Here is a 21,470-nt window from a genome sequence, read left to right as displayed (position 1 = left end):
TCTGACTTACACGACATTATACCACTTATGATTCACTTTTTGCTCATTCTCAATAAAGCATAATACAGGTGGGACGAATGGGGGGATCCAAGCACTGATTCCCTTTTCTCTCAATTCTTTCTGTTTGATTTTCAGGGAATTACGAATGTCACGAACACCTTTTGTCACATCATCTGTTATATAGACATAGGGAGATTAACTTCTGGCTTCTCTTCTGACCGGGTTTTCACGCAATTTCTTGTTTCCCTGAAGGATACAGAATTTGTCCTTATCTTCCTGGAGCTGGATTTTGATAAATCAATCCGTAAACTCAAGTAGTTCAAATTGGGTATTAATCCCAAGATGTTGGGAAAGTAAGGCGTTAACATGCTCCTTAGCTTTTGACTTAGATTCACCTTTAATGTTCCATAGAATAATATTCCTTCTTCTATCCATGTTTTCTACCACAAGGACTCTCGTAGCCAACTCACCAAAACCGGGTTCCTTTGCAATTTGTTTACGTAGTGCCGATATTTCCTGCTTGATACTGGATAACTCATTTTCGTGGGTCTCTTTTGCTAATTCTAAATCTTCAACACGAGACGTTAGGGACGCTAAACCAGACTTAATGTCACTGATTTACCTGTTTATTTCCGAAATATCATTCTTAGTTTCTTCGATTATTGCAAGGATTTTATCTAACTTTGAAACATTACCAGTCGATTCCGTGGATACTCTAGACTCGTCCAAATCGCTTTGTCTTGATCGATTTTCACTTTTCTTTACCATATTGGTATCCAATAATGTTTATAATTTTCAAATAGATCTATAAACGAATGCCCAAGATAATTCACTAGGCACTTCTCTGTCAACTTATCAAATAAAAATAAAAAAAAATAAGTTTTTTAAACTGAAAGTAAGGAGCGACATTAAAACTTAAAACGAACAGAAGTTATTCCGTATATGAAAGGGGCCGTCCCCTCCTCAATGCCTCGCTCTTTACGCTAAAGTTTTTTATTGTTTAAAAAAATAAAGTTGTGAGACAGAGTCAAACTTTAGCGTAAAGAGTGAGGCGTTGAGGAGGGGACGGCCCCTTTCATATACGGAATAATTTTTGTTCGTTTTAAGTTTTAATGTTGCTCCTTACTTTCAGTTTAAAAAACTTGTTTTTTATAATTTAATTTCTGATAGTTTTTTAGTTAATGCAGCTTTTATTTTGGCTAACTGTCATTGAATAAGTAAACAAAATTTGCATAAAAATTTTACTCTTCTTTTGCTAAATGGCTGTCTCTAAATTTGGTTCTGACGTGATTTACAAATTAACTTACGTAACGAACTTCTATATTCGTATATTTTTCGTCTGGCAAAAAAATACAAAGTTGCAGATTTTCGCAGATATGAGCTTGAAACCTATGTAATAGGGTTTTCTGATACTCTGAATCTGACGGTCTGATTTTCATTAAAATTCTCTCACTTGTAGGGGATGTTTCCCCCCTCTTTAAAAAATCAGGTAAATTTTCTCAGGCTCTCGTAGCCTTTGATGAGTAATACTAAACTTAATAAAATTTATATATTTAGAATCAGCATTATAAGCCCATTCTTTTGATACATTTATTGACATCAAAATTCCGTTTTTAAAAGTTTCAATTACTATTGAACGGTATCGCTTGTTTTTTTTTATTGTTTTTTTTATTACGTATATGTTATTACGTGTATGAGGGGGTTCTCCCCTTAGTCAATACCACGCTCTTTACGTTAAAAGTAAAAAAAAAATTTAATTCACAAACCCCTGAATCACAAAGGCCGTTTAATTAGAATATATAGCTCTTTTGAAAGCACTAAAAAAAACTGTAGCGTAAAGAGCGAGGTCTGGACTTGGGGGAGAACCCCCTCATATGCATAATAATTTCTGTTCGTTTTAAGTTCTAATGTTGCTTCTTACTTTCAGTTGAAAAAACTTGTTTTTTTATATTTTATTTCTGATCGTTTTTTAAATAATGCTTGGAAATCCGGCGCCCCCTTCATAGAAATGTCTCTTACCCCAAAGAAACATCCTCCACGGAAATATTCTCCATTTTACCTCCCTCCCCCAGCCCCCCCCCCCACCAGAAAAAAATCCTTCCTGAAAATGCCTGTATACTTCCCAATAACCAAAGCAATATGTAAGCAATGGGCAAAGTTCATAACTTGCAGCCCTTCCCCTGGGAACTGTGGGGGATTAAGTCATCCTAAAGGATATATTTATTAGAATCTCGACTATACTGAACAAAATGGCTATCTCAAAATTTTAATTGGGTGAATGAGAAAAAAATGAGCGTGGGAGGGGGCCTAGTTGCCCTCCATTTTTTTTGTCACTTAAAAAGGGCACTAGAACTTTTAATTTTTGTTCCAATGAGCCTTCCTACGATATTCTAGGACCACTGGGTTAATACAATAACCCCTGGGGAAAAGAAAAAAAAACAAATAAACACGCATCCGTGATCTTTCTTCTTGAAAAAAATGAAAAATTCCACATTTTTGTAGATAGGAGCTTGAAACCTCTACAGTAGGGTTCTCTGATACGCTGAATATGATGGTGTGATTTTCATTAAGGTTATATAACTTTTAGGGGGGTTTTCCCCCTTTTTTCGAAAATCAGCCACATTTTCTCAGGTGCGTAACTTTTGATGGGTAAGACTAAACTTGAGGAAACTTATATATTTGAAATCAGAATTAAAATCTGATTTTTTATCACGAACTGTTTGATCTTTTGTATTGTTCTCTATCCAATAATGTTTATAATTTTCAAATAGATCGATAAACGAACGCCCAAGATATTTCACAGCAAATTTTACACAGCGCTCGCACAGGGATGTTAGTACTCCGGGTGCATTGAATGAACTGATGTCAAATTGACATGTGTATAGCCTCCAATGACCTCTCGTGTGAGCTGCTACGCAGTTATCCCCCTGCTCTGGAATGAGGCTCGTCTGGAGGGCTCTTCCGTCACATTAGTACGCCCTACAGAGCGCTCTCTTTGGTCTTTCTCGGTGACGGGTGCCTTCCTGCTGTCAGCGGAGACATTGTCTGGTTGGCTCTTTGGAGGTACGGAGTTTGTCGGTGCTGACGTGGTGTTTCGAGCTAGTCGCTATGACCCAGCAACGACAATTATTATACTCAAAATCAGGAAGATGTCTGGCCTGTTCTGCAGTTAGCTTTAGGCATTCTATAGAGCGACTCAGAACAGACAAAAGTTTGCTCTTGACCAGGCTGAATTTCAGATTTTGTGAGTATGATGTGGGTCTCCAAACTGGTAGAAGTCACTGAAACACTGCACTGGCTAGGGTTGTTCTGGTGCGCAGTTCTTTTTCTAGAGTGGCCATTGGAGGTTACTATACTTCCTAAGAACTTAAAGTCTGTCACCTGTTCAATGTCTTCGCCTCCAGGTTGGATTCCTATTGGTCATCTGCTAATTGACATAGCTTTAGTCTTGGGGTGTTTGTGTGTAATTTGGATTGTTCAGCTTACTTAAAGAATTTGTTCAGGAACTCTCAGAGCTTCTGTTTTTCGGCTTCTATACCCTATATTGTTGGTGAAGTAGATGTCCTGAAGAATTATAGATTGATCAGAGGCAAAGCTGTAGCGTTGCCTATAGTAAAGGCCATACAGCTCCAATGTTTTATTATTTATGTCTTATTATTTTTTTCCCCAGAGTTACTTCATATGGAAGGGGTCCTCATATCAGCTTCAAAAGGAGATTATTTGATTTGACCTCAAGAATTTAAGTGCTCTTTCAAGTAGTTGAAAATGATTGGAGGGCAACTAGCCCCCCCCCCCCACGCCCATCATTTCCTCAAATACATCCAATCAAAACGTCTAGATAGCCATTTTCTTCAGCGTAGTTGATTTCAAGATAGTAAATATATTTTTGAGGAGGACACTCCCCCACAACCCTCAGGGCAAGGGTTTTAAGTTATGCCCTGGGGGCATATAAGGTTTTATAGAAGGTGTTGTCTAAGAAACTTCAAAAAAGGCTCATTCGATTAGAAATTCAAAGGGATAGTGCCGTTTTTAATAGTCAAAAGTGATTGAAGGGCAACTAGGCCCCCCCACGCCCATCCTTCCCCTAAAGACATCCAACAAAAATTTTGAGATAACCATTTTGTTCAGCGTAGTCGATTTCTAGATATAAAATATTTTTTTGAGGAGGATACTCCCCTACAACCCTTAGGGCAACGGTTTTAAGTTATGCCCTGGGGACATATAAGGTTTTTATAGAAGGCGTTGTCGTAGAAACTTCAAAATAGGCTCATTCGATTAAAAATTTAAAGGGCTAGTGCCTTTTTAATAGTTGAAAGTGATTTGAGGGCAACTAGCCCCCCCCCCAGGCCCATCATTCCCCCAAACACATCCAATCAATATTTTAAGATAGCTATTTTGTTCAGCGTAGTTGATTTCCAGATAGAACATATGTTTTTGAGAAGGACAATCCCCCACAACCATCAGGGCAAGGGTTTTAAGTTATGCTCTGGGGGCATATAAGGTTTTTATAAAAGGCGTTGTCGTAGAAACTTCAAAAAAGGCTCATTCGATTGTAAATTCAAAGGGCTAGTGCCCTTTTTAATAGTCAAAAGTGATTTGAGGGCAACTAGCCCCCCCCCCCCACGCCCACCTTTTCCCCAAACACATCCAGTCAAAATTTTGAGATAGTCATTTTATTAAACGTAGTTTAAAATACTGCAAATTAGGTCTTTGTGGATGACGACTCCCCGACAGCCCTCAGGGCAAGGGTTGTAAGTTATGCCATTGGGGTATATAAGGTTTTGTACAGACAATGTTGTCGTAGAAACTTCAGAAAGGGCTCATTCGATTGGAAATTTAAATGTCTAGTTCCCTTCTTAATAGTCAAAAGTGATTCTAAGGCGACTCACACCCCTTCCGCACTCACCAATTCCCCAAATACAGCCAATCAAAGTTTTGTTATAGCCATTTTGTTCAACGTAGTTGAAAGCTCTGGAAATTATATGTTTGAGTAGGACACCCCCACAGTCTTCAGGGGCAAGGATTATAAGTTATGCCCTGGGGGCATGTATGGTTCTTATGGAAGGGATGTTCGTATAAACTTTAGAGAGCTCATTTGAATGGAAATCGAAAGTTCCAATTCACTTTTTAAACGCCAAAAGATATTGGAGGATAACCAGCTCCCTCCCCCCCCCCCCAAACCCTTTTTCCCGAAATGCATCAAATACAAATATTAAGGTAGCCATTTTTTCTTAAATAGTCCAAAGATGTTATAAAAAAAATTCCGGTTTCGACGAAATCCCCCAGGGTCCGGGGGCAGGCTTTTTACGTTGTGCCTCTGGAGGCATATATGTGTCTTATGGAAGGGATGCTCGTATTAACTTCAAAGAGGGCTCATTTGATTGGAAATTTATATTTCATTTTTTAAGATTAAAAAGATTCTAGTTGGCCTCGTGCCCCCCCCCCCCTCCACGCCCTTGCTTCCTGGAGCTCATTCAATAAAATCTTTGAATTAGCTATTCCTTAAAATGGTTGAAAGATCACATCACGAAATATCCGTGGTAAACACTGCCCTCCAGGGTCAAAGGGGAAGTATCTATAGTAATGCTGTTGAGGAATATATGGTTCTTATTGAAGAGATGTTCGTAAAAAATTCAGAGATGGCTCATTTGATTGGAAATTGAAAGTTCTAGTTAAGTTTTTTCGTGTCAAAAGAGATTGGAGGGCAACTAGCTCCCCCAAGCCCATTTTTCCCCAAATGCATCCAATAAACATTTTGAGATAGGTATTAAGTTAAAAATTTCTCAAAAGTTAGATAACGAAAGTTCAGGTGTCGTTACAACTCCCCAGGGCCCGGGGGCAGGTGTTGTAAGTTATGCCCTGGGGCATATATTGTTCGTATGAAAGGGATACTCGTATAAACTTCAGAGAGGGCTCATTTGATTGGATATTGAAAGTTCGAGCTCACTTTTTAATAGTCAAAAGAGATCCGAGGGCAGCTAGTCCCCCAACCCATCTGATGAAAATTTTGAGATACATCTTGTTAAAAATTGTTCAAAGGTCGGATAAGAGAAAATTCAGTGTCAATACAACCTCCCGGGGCACAGAGGCAAGCATTCTAAGTTATGCTATGAGGGATTGCATATTTCCTATGAAAGAGATCCTCGTATAAACTTTACAGAAGGCTCATTTGATTGGAAATTGAAAGTTCTAGTTCACTTTTTAAGAGTCAAGAGAGTTAAACTAGCCCTCCCCCCTCCCCCACGCTCTTTTTCCCCAAACTCGTCCCCTACAAATTTTGAGATAGCCAGTGTTTTGGAAATTGTTCAAATATTCGATAACAAAAACACCCCCCAGAGCCCGGGGGATAGGCGTTGTAAGTGTTGTCCTGGGGGCGTTTATGGTTCTTATGAAAGGGATGCTCGTATAAACTTCAGAAGGGGCTCATTTGATTGGAAATTGAAATTTCTAGTTAAATTTTTAAGAGTCAAAAGATATCCGAGGGCAACTCGCCCCCCCCCCCACTCACACACCCCTTTTTCCCCAAACCTATCTGATAAAATTTTTATGATAGCCCTTTCATTAAATATAGTTCAAAGGTCAGATAAGAAAAATTCCTGTGTCGACGGAACCCGCCAGGGCCCGGAGGCAGGCGTTATGAGTAATGCTCTAGGAGCATATATAGTTCTTATGGAAGGGCTGTTCGTATAAACTTCGGAGAGGGCTCATTTGATTTGCAATTGAAAGTTCTTGTTCACTTTTTAAGAGTCAAAAGAGATCGGAGGGCAACTAGTCCCCCTCTCCTCCACGCCCTAAATGCATAAGATAAAAACTTTGAGAGATATATAGACATTTTGTTAAAAATAGTTCAAAGTTCTGATAACAAAAACTCCGGTGTCGACACAGCCCCCCAGCGCCCGGGGGTAGGCGTTGTAAGTTATGCCCTGGGGGCATATATGGTTGTTATGGAAGGGATGCTCGTATAAAATTCCTAGAGGGCTCATTTGATTTGGAATTGAAAGTTTTAATTCACTTTTTAAGAGTCAAAAGGGATTAGAGGGTAGCTAGCCTCCCCCCACACTCCATTTATTTTTTTCCCAGCGGCACTTCAAATAGAAGGGGTCGTCGTATAAACTTCAAAGGGGGCTCATTCGATTTGAAATTGAGAGTTCTAGTACCCTTTTTAAGAGTCAAAAGTGATCGGAGGTCAACTGGCGCCCCAAGCCCTTTTTCCCCAAATACATCTGATAAAAAATTTGAGGTAGTCATTTTGTTAAAAATAGTTGAAAGATCATATAACAAAAACACCTTTACGCATGGTCATTTCATTAAAAAAAAGTTCAAAGAACGGATAAGAAAAACTTATGTGTCCACACAACCCCCCGCCCTCCCCCCCCAGGGCCGGGGAAGGCGTTGTAAGTATTGGTCTGGGGGCATATATGGTTCTTATGGAAGGTATGCTCGTATATGGAAGGTATGCTCGTATAAACTTCAGATAGGGTTCCTTTGAATGGAAATTAAAAGTTGTAGTTCATTTTCTCAGAGTGAAAAAGATCAGAGGGTTACTAGCCCCTCCCGTCCTCAACGCCTTTGGGCGTATCGGATGGATAAACCCATCCGATAAAAATTTCAGGTGACCATTTTGTTAAAAATAGTTCAACCATCAGATATTAAAACTCCAGGGTCGACACAACCCCCAGGGCCCAGGGATAGGCGTTGTAAGTTATACTCTGGGGATATGGTTCTTATAAGGGATACTCGTATAAACTTCAGAGAGGGCTCATTTGATTGAAAATAGAGAGTTCTAGTTCACTTTTAAAGAGTCAAAAGAGACCGAAACTTAATCTAGTCCCCCCACGCCCTTTTTCCCGAAACCCATCTGATAAAAATTTTGAGATAGCCATTTTGTTAAAAATAGTTCAAACATCAGATGATAAAAACTCTGAGGTTGACACAAACCCATTTTTTCACTTTTATATTGTTACTTTGATACCAGTTTTGATACTTTGATTAACGTTTTATTTTTTTTAAAGTTTGATTTTGAAATAAAGAATTTTTAAAAATTTGAAACTTTTTACAATAAAAAACAAACAAAAATAATTAAAAAAAATTTCCAAAAAATAGGTTTGTCTAAGAAAAGTAAAAGCCATTTTAAACTTAAGCTCAGCAGATACAAATACCTTTTAAAATTCAAACTCAAAACGACCAGAAATTACTATTAAAGGATAAATGAAACCCAAAACGAACAGAAATTAAATAAACAATAAATGCAAACTAACTTTCAACATATATTTATATAAATGAATAAATAAATCTTAAAAAGAGTGAAACTTAAATTAAATATGCAAATCAAGATTGAAACAAACAAAAATCACTACAAATAAGAGTTTGAGTATGACCTCCTTCTCTCACTGTAAAAGTCTTTAACCTACTGCGTCATTGGCGCTTTACTGAAAACCAATTTTATGACAAATATTTTCTTTTGTACTTAATATTGAAAATAAATATTAAAATTATAGTAAAATTTTGAACTGATGAGCTTTCAGCAATTAATATCATTATACATCAAATATTCAGTTTAATTTATTAGCTCTTTTTAAAGTTATTAAGACGAATATAGTTTCCCTACAGACAAGTTTTTGGATACTGCCTCCTTTCCTAACTGTAAATAAAAACCAAAAGCCTACTGCGTCATTGGCGCTTAACTGAAAACGGATTATATTACAAATATTTTCTTTTCCAGTTCTTACAGTATTGAAAATAAAATACAATTACAGTGAGATAAATTCTTTAACTGATGGATCTTTCAAAAATTGATATCATCACTCATCAAATATTCAATTTGATGTTGTTTATACTTTCCAATACTCTTCAAGACGCATATAGTTTTCAGTAAAGCGTCAATGACGCAGTAGGCTTTAGACTTTTACAGTGAGAGAAGGAGGTGATACCCAAACTCTTGTTTGTAGTAATTTTTGTTCGTTTCAAGCTTGATTTGCATATTCAATTTAAGTTTTACTCGTTTTAAGATTTATTTATTAATTTACATTAATATCTATTGTATGTTTGTTTTCATTGATTCTTTATTTAATTTCTGTTCGTTTTAAATTTCATTTATACTTCAACAGGAAAATATTTTTTTTCATTTTAAGCTTGATGTTCATATTCAATCTAAGCATTACTCGCTTTAAGATCTATTTATTCATTTATATTATTACTTCTATGTTTTTGTAATGATTGCTTATTTAATATCTGTTCGTTTTGGGTTTCATTTATTCTTTAATAGTAATTTCTGGTCGTTTTTAGTTATAATTTTAAAAGGTATTTGTATCTATTGAGCTTAAGTTTAAAATGGCCTTTACTTTTCTTTGAAAAACTTATTTTTCTGAAAGTTTTTTTTAATTAATTGCAAAAAAAAGACACTTCTTTTGTTCCCTCTGCTGAATAGTCTTACTGTATTATCACACTCCTGATCAAAAACAAATTTTAAGTACAATTAATGTTTATCTACTTGCAGTGTATTAGTATAACTCTAAATTTAGACCTGTTGTAAAAATTTTTATTTTTTGGTTTTTGGTTATCAAACAGTTCGTGGTAACGAACTGTATAGTAAGAGCGACTCGTCTCAATTGTAACCGAAACTCTAAAAAAACGGTATTTTAATACCAATAGATGCATCAAAAGAATCGAATTTTTTATGCTGATTTTAAATATATAAGTTTCATCAAGTTTAGTTTTACCCATCTCTGTTGGGGGTATATGTTTTTTGTTATGTTGAATTAATCAAATAAACAGTAAACAGTAAACCCATCAAAAGTTACGAGCCTGAGAAAATTTGCCTAATTTTTGAAAAAAAGGGGAAAATATCCCCTGAAAGTCATAGAATCTTAATGAAAATCACACCATCAGAGTATCTTATTGTAGAGGTTTCAAGCTATGTGAGGCTCTCTCGGAAACCCAAACTTTATATGTTTTTTTTTCAATATACTTAATCTCAAACAACTGAAAGACCTGCATACAGCATTGTGGTATTATAATATCCAATCTTCAACAAATTATTTCCATGGTTTAGGTATAATTGAGACTCCCCTATCTCCCGCCCACCGCGTCCGCTCCAAAAAGTTTCGCCTTCCTCCAATTGAATCAGAAAGAGCTAGATTCTTAATCAGATACCAGATTCCTCATATTGTAAATAAACTTAATTTAGTAGAAATGTTCCCAAGTTTCAAGAGCCGATTTTCTTTGAAAAAACATATTTCAAAAATGGTTCTTTGTCTGGATGCTGGGATTGCTGAATAATAGATATTAGCATGAATTGTATTGTGGTGTTCTCGCCCTGGTATGGTCTCCTCTGTTTTTTCCTACCTTGTATGTTTTTTTTTTTTTTTTTTTTTTTTTTCTTTTTTTTTTTTTTTTTTTATTATTATTATTATTGATATCTTGTATTTGTTATTTCGGCATTTTATTATATTTTTTTATGGCCGACACATCGAGCACTGCTTTCTGTCGACCAGCTTAGAAATTTATTTATCATGTATTTTTGTCAATAAAAGATCTTGTCTTGTCTTGATGCTCCTATCTGCAAAATGTGGAATTTGGTATTTTTTGCCAGAAGAAAGATCACGGATGCGTGTTTATTTGTTTGTTTGTTTTTCAGTTAAGAGCCATGAGAACTTAACACCCCTTATTACACCCAATTATTAATAAAAAGTTTAAATTGGTTAGTTTGAGTGATTCATCCTGTCTGTAGTTTGGTTAATTTTTTAAGCTTAATTTTTATGATGGTTTCATTAAATAAAAGATTTAAATTAGGTATTTTTTTAAAGTTAAAAAGGATGGAAGCAACAGATTATCAATCTGTATGCTGTATTTAAAAAAAAAATGCAATTGCAAATATTAGTAGAATGTACTTGGGAAGAAATTAAGGCTGGTGTAGGATTTAGCACTAAGTTCTGGTCATCTTATTGTTTCGCTTGTGTAGCGCAGGTGTTACGAAATCAGAACGCGGATCTATTATAAATCCCGTTTGTCTATTTTTTTTCAACGGGTATGTCTAGCCTGGCTCGAGCCTAAACCTTGTGAATAAATAAGTAATAGTGAGGTTCAGCGAAATAACTATTTAAAATAACCTTCGTCTTTCAGATTCGAGGCATTCTTGGCCAAAAAATGGACATCCGAAAAGAGATTTGGCTTAGAAGGCTGTGAAATGCTTATACCTGCTATGAAGACAGTAATTGATAAAAGTAGTGAACTTGGAGTTGAGTCTATTATTATGGGCATGCCGCATAGAGGACGTCTCAACGTTTTAGCCAACGTTTGTCGTAAACCATTGGAACAAATATTCTGTCAGTTTGCTGGTCTTGACGCGGCAGATGATGTAAGTGGATTTGTTTACCATAATTTTAATTGCAGCTTATATGCAGTGGCTTTATCTACAGCTTTGCTAAATTTTTTTTCCGGGTGAAGCTCGAACTATTTTTGAAACCTCTGAACATAGAGCTATACGTACTTCTAAGTTCAGAATGGTAGTAGCTTATAGCAGTTTCTTGATAGTTGTTTTTCTTCTTCTTATTTTTTTACATTTCTTATTTTATACTATATTTTTGTAGGTTTTCTTGTCGAGATTTTTTGTTTTTATTCATTTTTTTGTTTGTCTGTTGGCTGAGACACCAAATCCATAATTTGTGAAAATGTGTTTCAGGCTTAAGAAATTTATGCAAACTTCATCTCCCATTATGAATAGGAAAAAAATTAATCGTTAAAAATGCATACGTGTATTTACATACAAATGTCCAGCTGGGTATAGCAACTGTGTTGAAAGCTCTATCCCAGTTTCATAAAGCCCTTAGACTTTCCATTGCTATCGATATGTGCATTCTGTTTTCGAGGTGAACATAAAAAGAACATCCTCCAGATTTTGCATCAATTTATTTGTAAGCTTTGTCCGTGAGTAAAAATGTGATTTTTGCTACTACAATATATAGTATATTATAGTATAACAATGCTATAATACCAATACTAACAACTCGCTGCAATACCAAGCCACCTGAGGCCATCAGAGCTGTGCGTGCTCCTCCTTCAGTCTTATATTTTCAAAGCTTTCGCCTCCCATGTAGTTCTAGTTTCCCTTGAATCCTTTCTTGTTACCTCTTTCCATCATATTCAGGAGCGACCTGCTTTTCGTTTTGCCCCAGTTGGATGGCCAAAAAGAACAATCTTTGGTAATCTGTCATTCTTTGTCCGTAAATATTGCCCAACCATCGTTACCTTTCTTTCATTGTGGTCCTACAAAGTATGATGTGACCTCACTTTTCGTTCAACTTACTATTGTGTTTACGGTCAGTCAAAATATTTCAAATATATGCCACATCTTTTCGAAGTACCCTCGCTTAAGAGCTATGCTTGACCACTCTTACGACTCTGGCTTCCAACATTCTAATCTGTACTCGCAGACTTATCTTCTTACTTTTCAAAGAAAAAAAATTCAAAAAATTCGTCCCTCCCTCCCTAAATGGTGATTCAAGTGCTGCACTTTCTGTTTCTATCCGACCATTTTCGAGAAGTTTCATGCAAACAAAATCATGCTTCACAACCTATACATCATATATCTTCAAAAACAGCTTAAATAAACTGACTCCAGATGTTTCCTTGATTTTAGAATTTTAGAAAACGTCCGCTTTACTTAAAACACTGCCAATGCATTTTTGCAGAAAAAAAACGTCCTTTGTAGCCCTTTTGTAGTTTTCTACAGTAGCAAAAATTGTTTTATTGTATTTTTCTATGATTTTAATTCGCTTAATTTGAAACGACATGCAGATTATCCTTTTGTAGCAAATCTGAAGTGATGGTGTTTGGGTAATGTTGTCTGGGTAATGATGGTGTATGGACCTTTAAATACCGCATCAAAAAAAGTTTGTCCCGCAATCGGTTGTTTACCCTAATTTATTATATCATACCCTACTTATACCCGACTTTACTCTAATTCTGTTGAAACTATGATGACAAATAAAGCAAAGAAAAAAGAGGACATGTCAGGGCTATCAATACATAAACGTGATTTTCCTTGTTGTTCAAGATTGGTGGGTGTAAGTTTTCTGTATAGGGTTTTCGACTATGGAGATTTAAATGTTAAATGGTGTATTTTTCGTTTGGATGTGACGGAGTCTTCGAAGGATTTCAGGCTCTTTTTCCAAATTCCTGTGAATTTGTTTTCAGAATAACATATTGCTATTCAGATCAATAGAAATAATATTTATCATTTCTGAATCAGATACAAGTAGAGATTTTTTCTCACCAAATTTTTGTTAAAATGTGTTTTTAAATTTCCCGTTACTATGGGCAAGGGTTTGTTCTTGTCTAGATTGCAGCTATCACTGCAACCATGATTGCTTTTTTTTTTTTTTTTTTTTTTTTTTTTTTTTTTTTTGAAGAATTTTGTTTGCTTAATAGAATTAGGTTATTCAGCCTTTGACTTTGCTCGTTATGAAAAACAATTTTGCAGGGATCTGGTGATGTCAAATACCATTTGGGAACATACATTGAGCGCTTAAATCGAGTCACCAACAAGAACATCCGCCTTGCCGTTGTTGCCAATCCCTCTCATTTAGAAGCTGTTGATCCCGTTGTTCAAGGAAAGACCCGCGCTGAGCAGTTCTATAGAGGAGATACCGAAGGGAAAAGGGTATTGGTTTACTATAAAGTTTTTGGGATATAGGAATAGAGTTATAGGGATATATCAAGGGAAATTGCTATCTTTTCACATTTTGTAGTAGTCTAGAGGAAAAAGGACATATATTGCTCATTTCTCACTGCCAACTTGTTTATGTCATAAACTGAAGTTCTTAAAAATGATTAATTTGCAGTTCTTTCTTAAAAAGAATTGATCATTGGTTTATCAAAAGAAATAATAGTAATAAAAGGAGTGAATTGTAGGCTATATGTGGTAATGTCGTAACCCAGTCATTTACAGGAATAACTTTCTGGTAAGTACGTGTCTGATAAGTATGTGATGTTTCAAATGGCATATATAAAGTTACTAACCAAGGTGGAGAGATGGTGTTCTTAATCTCTAGAACTATTGCTGGTATTATTTTATTTGCCTCATATTTCTAGAATTATCGAGTTCTGATGTTACATGCTAACGCGGATTTACTTATAGGCTGTCGTAAAGCTTGAGTAGTGATCATGCGGAGTAAAAAAAATGGAAACATGTACATTTACATTTGGTACACCATAAAGAATAAACTTTATGTGGGATCTATCTTAAATTCTTCAAATATGAGATATATTTTGATTTCTTGCAATCGCTGGTTTGATTTTCCATCTGTCTCTTCGTATCATTCAGATCGCAAAATTTCAAACAAGGAAAAAACACCTCAGAAAGCTCAAAAGTTGCTTAACTCAATTTGAAAATACAAGCATCAAACAATTCGTGGTAACTGTAAGGAGTGGCGCGGCTCAATAGTAACCGAAACTCTAAAAAAAACAGAGCTTTGGTAACAGTAGATGCTTTAACAGAGTATAATTTTTTTTTGCTGATTCCAAATATATAAAGTTCATTAAGTTTAATGTTACCCATCAAAAGTCACGAGCCTAACAAAATTTGCCCAATTTTGAAAAAAGGGGGGTGAGAGACACCCTCAAAAAGCATCATGGTCTTAATGAAAATCACACCATCAGATTCAGCATATCAGAGAACCCTAATATGGAGGTTTCTAGCTCCTATCTGCAAAAATGTGGAAACGTGCATTTTTGCCAGAAGAAAGATCACGGATGTGTTTTTTTTTTTCCGGGGGATGATTGTATCAAACCATTGATCCTAGAAGATCAGGAGAGGGCTCGTTTGATCGGAAATCGAAAGTTCTAGCACCCTTTTTAAGTAGCCAAAAAGATTGGAGGGTATCTAGCCACCCTCCCATGTCCCTTTTTTCTCTGTGATATTCTGACTCGTGATATTGTAAAATACCACAAGTCAGTTTCTTTGAGTTGGTTTTATAGGTATGTGTACAAAACAAAATGAACGGTAATTTTGATCGTCTTAAGTGTCATCTTTGCTATTTTAGTCCCTTTTTTTTTAATTGATACTTTTAATATGTCATAAATTATGTATATTAAGTATCCCTAGGATCTAATGCCCATTAGTTGTATGGTAAAGAGATTAATAGAAATACAATTAAAAACAGGTGTCCAAAAAGGACAGTTGTTAAATTTAACATTCGTCTTCAACGTTTTCAACCAATTTTTGGCGTATTTTTAATCTATAAAACCCTGCATACCAAATTCCAAAAATTTAATTCGGTAAACGGAAAGAACTACACTTTAGCTGTCGAAAAAAACGAAAAATTTTCGTTTTTTTTATCTATTAAAACCATAGAAGAGCAGGAAAATGGCTTACCAAAATCATTAAAATTAAACCAAATTAAGAATACTGGAAAGGTTGATTTTATTGTGACCACCTCCATTGTCATGATGTCGAGTCATTTCAACTTTGTAGATTTCTTAAATCCGGCTCGAACAATGTGATATAGTGTGACTTTGATATGATTATATGAGTAAAAATAAACTATACCAAAATATTCTTTATTTAAAACTCTTAAAATATCTTATTTTTACTTGAACTTAGTCGAAAAATTGAGTTTTGAATAATCTTTTGGTAAAGTTAAAACACAAAAGTGCTTTACAATAATTGTTTGAGATTGATGATTACAATAAATTTTTTTTAGTGTATGTCTATCTTGCTTCATGGAGATGCAGCCTTCTCTGGCCAAGGTGTTGTATATGAAACATTCCATCTCTCTGATTTGCGCGATTATACCACGCGTGGCACAATTCATATTGTTGTCAATAATCAAATTGGATTCACTACTGATCCCAGACATTCAAGATCATCCCCATATTGCACAGGTAAGATTCTTTAATTGTGGCTAACTATTTGTAAATGTAATTAAAACTTGGCCCTCTTTTCACTCTGGATATTAGTTCAAACTCTGCAAATGCCTAATCTCCTCGTTTCTGGCGGCACAAATGTTATACCGCGTTATACCTATGTATAACTATGTTATACATGTTATACCGCGTTTCCCTTAGTAGAATGCTCAATGTCAAGCAATAATCAATGTCTGGTAGTTTTCTATTGACAATTTAAAAAAAGAATTGAGCTCGACAGAGAGAAAAACAAGTAAAACAGAGATAAATGAAATGGCACATCAGTTGCTGTTACTTGTCAAATCGAGAAAAATACGAGCCAGGTTGGGAATGGGTGCCATATAACATGGTTTGAACTAAAAGGGTTTCAAATATTGGTTGGGCTCTTAATTTGTCCAAGTTGCCAAGCCTGAAAGCATATTTCGAGAGTGTGGGGAGGATTTGAAAAAAAAATTTTCGGAAATGTCTTTCATGTCTGATAAAGTTAAAACTATCGTAATTGTTGGTACTGCGAATCCTGAACCTTATTAACTTTTTTCACCTTTTTTGTATTAGGAAAGGGTTCTGGGTTGAGTGTCTATATACCCTTGACTTCCGTTTGAAGTGCATATAAGTCCCCAGAAAATAGGAGTTTAATTTAGTCGTTAACCACCTCTAAAGGGAACAAGCCAATAAAATAAAAGTAATACAATTAATATTCCTTTTTGTATGCTTTTTCCAAATATTATGGTTGCTTTTATAATAATGCCACCCCCTCCCCTTGATGATTCCTGGAATGCTTTTAGGATATATAAAAAACTAAAAAAAAACACTAAACCAACTAAAGTCTTACTTTTCAATATGCAGGATGTTTCTATTAATCAGATTATCGTGTTTTCTTCCGTTGTTATCCACCTTTAAATCATTTCATATTTATATCTACAATTCTTCTATTATTACCCAGGCGAATCTAGATTTCATCAAATTGAGGATGTAGAAACACGTTTTAACAAAGACAGATGGTGTAAGGCAAGGTTAAAAAGAACGACAATATATTATTAGCGAGTTGTATTGGACCATCAGGAGGGTGTGGGGTGTGCATTTTCAGAAAAGCAATCATGCTGCTTGGAAAGAGCATAAAACAAGGGTTCTAATGGAATTACTTCTATTTTGTTGGCTTGATTCCTTTCGAAATGGCCAACCATTAAATTAATACCAAGGGGGATGTGCTGACGCTATGCATGGACTGGAGTTTACTCGGAAAGGGCTTGCTAAGAGTACTTTGCTAGTCTTGCCAAAAACTACAGTAAGGCACTTATTGTAATTTTCTATTCAAAACATATTAGGATCTTAGTCATAGAGTAAGAGTAGTAAGAGTGATACTTTCTCTCTTCGTTGTGGTTTTCTTATTAATAAAACATTAGCAGTGCACCAACTGGCTTCACCAATATACTCTATTCATAAACAGCTACCCTTTGCTCACACTAGGCATGTGCGCAGGTGCATTTTGTAGCGTTATGTATATTTCATAAATAAAATATCTATCTATCTATTTGTTCGTAACTACGTTTAATTGAATCGATTTTAATAGAAAAGTTGTTGTAAACGGATGCAAAGAGCAAGAGGTAAGTCATTAAAAGGACTTCCCTGGAAATTTTTGTATTCTGATTACGTGGTATGAGTTACTCAGTATTTACATTTCCTTGTGTATTTTGATTTTATGACATAGTTTGCTCTTTAGTTTCATGTGAAGGTGCTAAATGGCGTTTAATCTTTAATTAAGTGTTCTTTGAAGATGTTAATATAAGATTTCTTTTATGTGAGTCTGTCTTGCATGAGTCCTAAGGTAATTTTTCTATTCTTTATAGATGTTGCACGTGTTGTGAATGCTCCAATTTTCCACGTGAATGCCGACGACCCTGAAGCTGTTGTTCATGTTTGCAATGTTGCTGCGGAGTGGCGAGCAACTTTCCATAAAGATGTAGTCATTGACTTGGCAAGTACCCCTTTGTCTCTTATCCTTTAGATTTTGAAATTGAAACATACTCTCCGAAGGTGGTACTATTGACTCTACATAGTGGATGGCAGGGATGGGTTGAGGTTCTACTAGAAATGCCTTGCAAATGCATCTTTCCATGCTTTTTTGTTAAAAAGACCAATTTTTAAAAAAACATGACAGTTTTTTAACATAACTAAACTATAAATTCAGGCCATTGTAGGCCTCAAAAGGATGTATTTTCGCTCTGTCGTCGGAATTTTCTGTTGTTTCTATTATGTGAAATAACTTATAAAGACATGTACCTATTTACAAGCCTTATATTCTCTTCCTCTCTTTTTCTTTCTCTCTTCTCTCTTTCTCTTTCTCTCTCTTTCTTTCTCTCTTTCTTTCTCTCTTTCTTTCTCTCTCTTTCTTTCTCTCGCTTTCTCTCTCTCTCTCTCTCTCTCTCTCTCTCTCTCTTTCTCTCTCTCTCTCTCTCTCTCTCTCTCTCTCTCTCTCTCTCTCGCTCTTTCTCTATCTCTCTCTCTCTCTCTCTCTCTCTCTCTCTCTCTCTCTCTCTCTCTCTCTTTTTCTCTTTCTCTCTCCCTCTCTTTCTCTCCCTCTCTTTCTTTCTTTCTCTCTTTCTTTCTTCCTCTCTCTCTCTCTCTCTCTCTCTCTCTTTCTATCTTTCTCTCTCCCTCCCTCTCTCTCTCCCCCCCTCCCTCTCTCTCTCTCTCTCTCTCTCTCTCTCTCTTTCTTTCTTTCTTTCTGTCTTTCTTTTGTTTTCGTCGAAGTATCTGGTAGACTTTGTTTTTTAATTATATTTTTAGGCAACAGTTTTTGTTTCTAAAACCCCTTCGACTACATCAAACCGCTATTGAATACCGTTATAAAGAGTTAGTTTGAACACATTAGAGAAAAGATAAATATTTATTATTAAATATGTAATGTTAGAAACCGTTGTATATTCTTCGTCATTTTTCTCTTCTTCAGTGGTAATCGGAATATACCTAACTCGAAATACTGGCTTATTTAACAGAATGGTATCAAATTTTAAGTGCTTCGTTATAGACCCTCTGAGTATATTTAGTATTATTTTCAAATTTGTTTTCTTTCATTAAGCATTCTCGTACATTAATATAATTCATAGGTATCTTATCGTCGAAATGGACACAACGAAATTGACGAGCCGATGTTCACGCAGCCGTTGATGTATAAGAAGGTGAAGCAAACGAAAAATGTTCTTGAAAAGTATGTTGCCCAACTGCTTGAAGAAGGGATTGTTACCAAGGAAGAAATGGATGTAAGTGTACTCACAAAAGGATGAGTGTGTTCCAGGTGGAAATAGAAATTTAATTAGAATTTACTTCAGCTTTAATCTGAATTTACTGCGAAGGTGGAGCGTTTTATTAACTAATGCCTTAATACGCTTATAATTGGTTTTTAAAATTGGAGTGATTCGAATGGGTAATGAGTAAAATATGAAAATACGAGTCTTGATGCCTTAATGCTCATTAATTTTCATTACATGGGCCATTTGCCTCTATTTTTCTCTATTTCATAATGATTGTGCAGAAGTTAATATAATAACGATACTAATTAACCGTAGTCACAAAAATTTAACGCGAAATTAATTTTCGATCGTTCCAACTGCTAATTCGCTCTAATTTGGAACGAAAAATTAAATTCTTATTAAATGTTATTAACTTTTTGCCGAACCTGGAACACGCTCGATATTTTCGCTTATTTATTTTAAAGTTATATGTCTAGACTCCACAGGTATGTTTGAATAAGGATCTGATAACAGGAAAGCTTGTCAGAACAAAATAAACACAAATTCGTTTATTATTTTAGAACTAAGGGGGGGGGTCTCATGTTATAATATTGGAAATATGGGTATCCTCTTTTATTATTTTAGATATTTATTCCCATAGAGATTTATATTAGTCGAGTGATAGAATATGTCTTCATAGATTATAATACTGGATTTTGAAAAATTACTATTCTCTGTTTGCAATTTTAATTCAATCTGTCAGCTCTATTAATGGGTTTCAGCTGATCCCACTGATCTACATCTGATCCACCAGCTATCTTATTGAAACGATTACAGCGTGATAAATGTAAAGCCAAAAAAAAAAATTCAGCTCAGTATTAAGTTAATATAATTACCTAAGTCTCTCCAGTTGTGAAATTACAAAAAGCTACAAAAAACATTTTGTCTCTTACTGGACTGTTCTTGCAAAGTAGTCTTAGAAATTATTGTTAAGTGTTTGATTTTTTTTTTTTTTTTTTTTTTTTTTTTATACAGAGCATCATGAAGAATCGACTAAAATATTTATTTGAGCTGAGAACACATTGGCTAAACATGACAAAGAAAAAAACATAATTAAGATAAAAACGAGGAAAATCATATTAAGTGAAAAAACTGAGAACAATACTAGTATTTTGAACGAGAACTCCGCTTAACCTTCCTCAGTGCAGAGTTAAGAATAAAAAACTGATAAAATCTCACAGAACTTACTAGTTCTTTCATATTTGAAAGAATTGATCTTTCATATCTTCACAAAGTCACAATTTGCAACTTATTGGGACCTAAACGAGCCTTACGAAAATAAATTCCCCATTGAAAATTTGAATTGCCATTCTATACACTTTCCTCTGTCCAGTTGCCTTTTTACCGTCGCTTAAGAAAGTAGTTTTATTTCAGTGTCTTTTTTTAAGGTTCGATTTTTGTTTATTGTCCTGTGGAGTTTTTTTTTCTGCACTGGGGACGGGTGAGTGGAGGTATCGAATGAAATGTTTGTATCGTTCTATTTTTTCGCCGGCTGTGATTTTCCTCTATTTTTTTCTGTCACATGTATATATATATATATATATATATATATATATTGTCTTTCAACGAAATGAAATAAAGGATTGAGAATTAAGAAGTTGCTTGCTGGATTAGTGTTTTCTTTTAAAATTGAGATGCTTTAGCAAGAAAAGTAAAATGTACACTTATAAATATTCTAACTCCTCTTCTTCTTTTTTTCAATATCAATCTTCAAAGTTTTTGTATAAGAGAACCTTGCTTCCCTTAAAGTAATACACAAATGATGGGGATCAGACGTATATCGTGTTATTACAGTAAAAGGCTCATTTCCAAAAGTTAGAATTTCTTTAAATACGCCCTTTAGGTAGCAGGAAATAGTTGCAAGTTCATTTAATCGTATTCTTTTGACGAATTAACCAGGAATTGTATAGATGTTTGTTCTTTAAGTGCGGATCACGTCTCATTTTTTCGAATTTTTTATATAGTTGGAAAGATAATGTCACAAAAACTCTGAAATAAAAACTATTTCGATTATAGATTTAAATAAAAAAAAACAATTTAATCTGTAATCTAAAGTTTTATGTTTAAAAGAAAGACACAAAATCTTACACTTGGGCCCTTGAGACTCTTAATTCCTGGGATTATGCAAACAAACAGAAATGTTAAAAAAAAAAAATACGATTTTATGTTCGTGTGATGTTGACTGGCTTATGTTAGTGTGGTGATTAATGGCTTTGTTGATTTAATTGTTCTAGACAGTTGGGTTTCTAAGTATATTTCACTTGAATATTATCTTTA

General features: G+C 35.0%; 1 protein-coding gene across 2 annotated transcripts in view; it reads left to right on the top strand.

Annotated features, from left to right (window-relative positions):
- Positions 1 to 21,470, top strand: part of Ogdh (oxoglutarate dehydrogenase Nc73EF) — a 72,901-nt gene that overhangs the window by 23,193 nt on the left and 28,238 nt on the right. For both annotated transcript variants that reach the window (XM_089099376.1, XM_089099375.1), the window contains 5 exons: positions 11,122 to 11,356; positions 13,481 to 13,660; positions 15,702 to 15,882; positions 17,751 to 17,878; positions 19,011 to 19,163. In XM_089099376.1, the coding sequence (XP_088955502.1) occupies positions 11,122 to 11,356; positions 13,481 to 13,660; positions 15,702 to 15,882; positions 17,751 to 17,878; positions 19,011 to 19,163 (877 nt within the window). The remainder of the gene's footprint in view (positions 1 to 11,121; positions 11,357 to 13,480; positions 13,661 to 15,701; positions 15,883 to 17,750; positions 17,879 to 19,010; positions 19,164 to 21,470) is intronic.

This window comes from Artemia sp. Qi Xiang Cuo, chromosome 13 (genome assembly GCF_049724085.1).
Source record: "Artemia sp. Qi Xiang Cuo chromosome 13, ASM4972408v1, whole genome shotgun sequence".
Classification (NCBI taxonomy): domain Eukaryota; kingdom Metazoa; phylum Arthropoda; class Branchiopoda; order Anostraca; family Artemiidae; genus Artemia; species Artemia sp. Qi Xiang Cuo.
The sequence above is the reverse complement of the archived record's forward strand: the minus strand, read 5'-3'. Positions and strand labels throughout refer to the sequence as shown.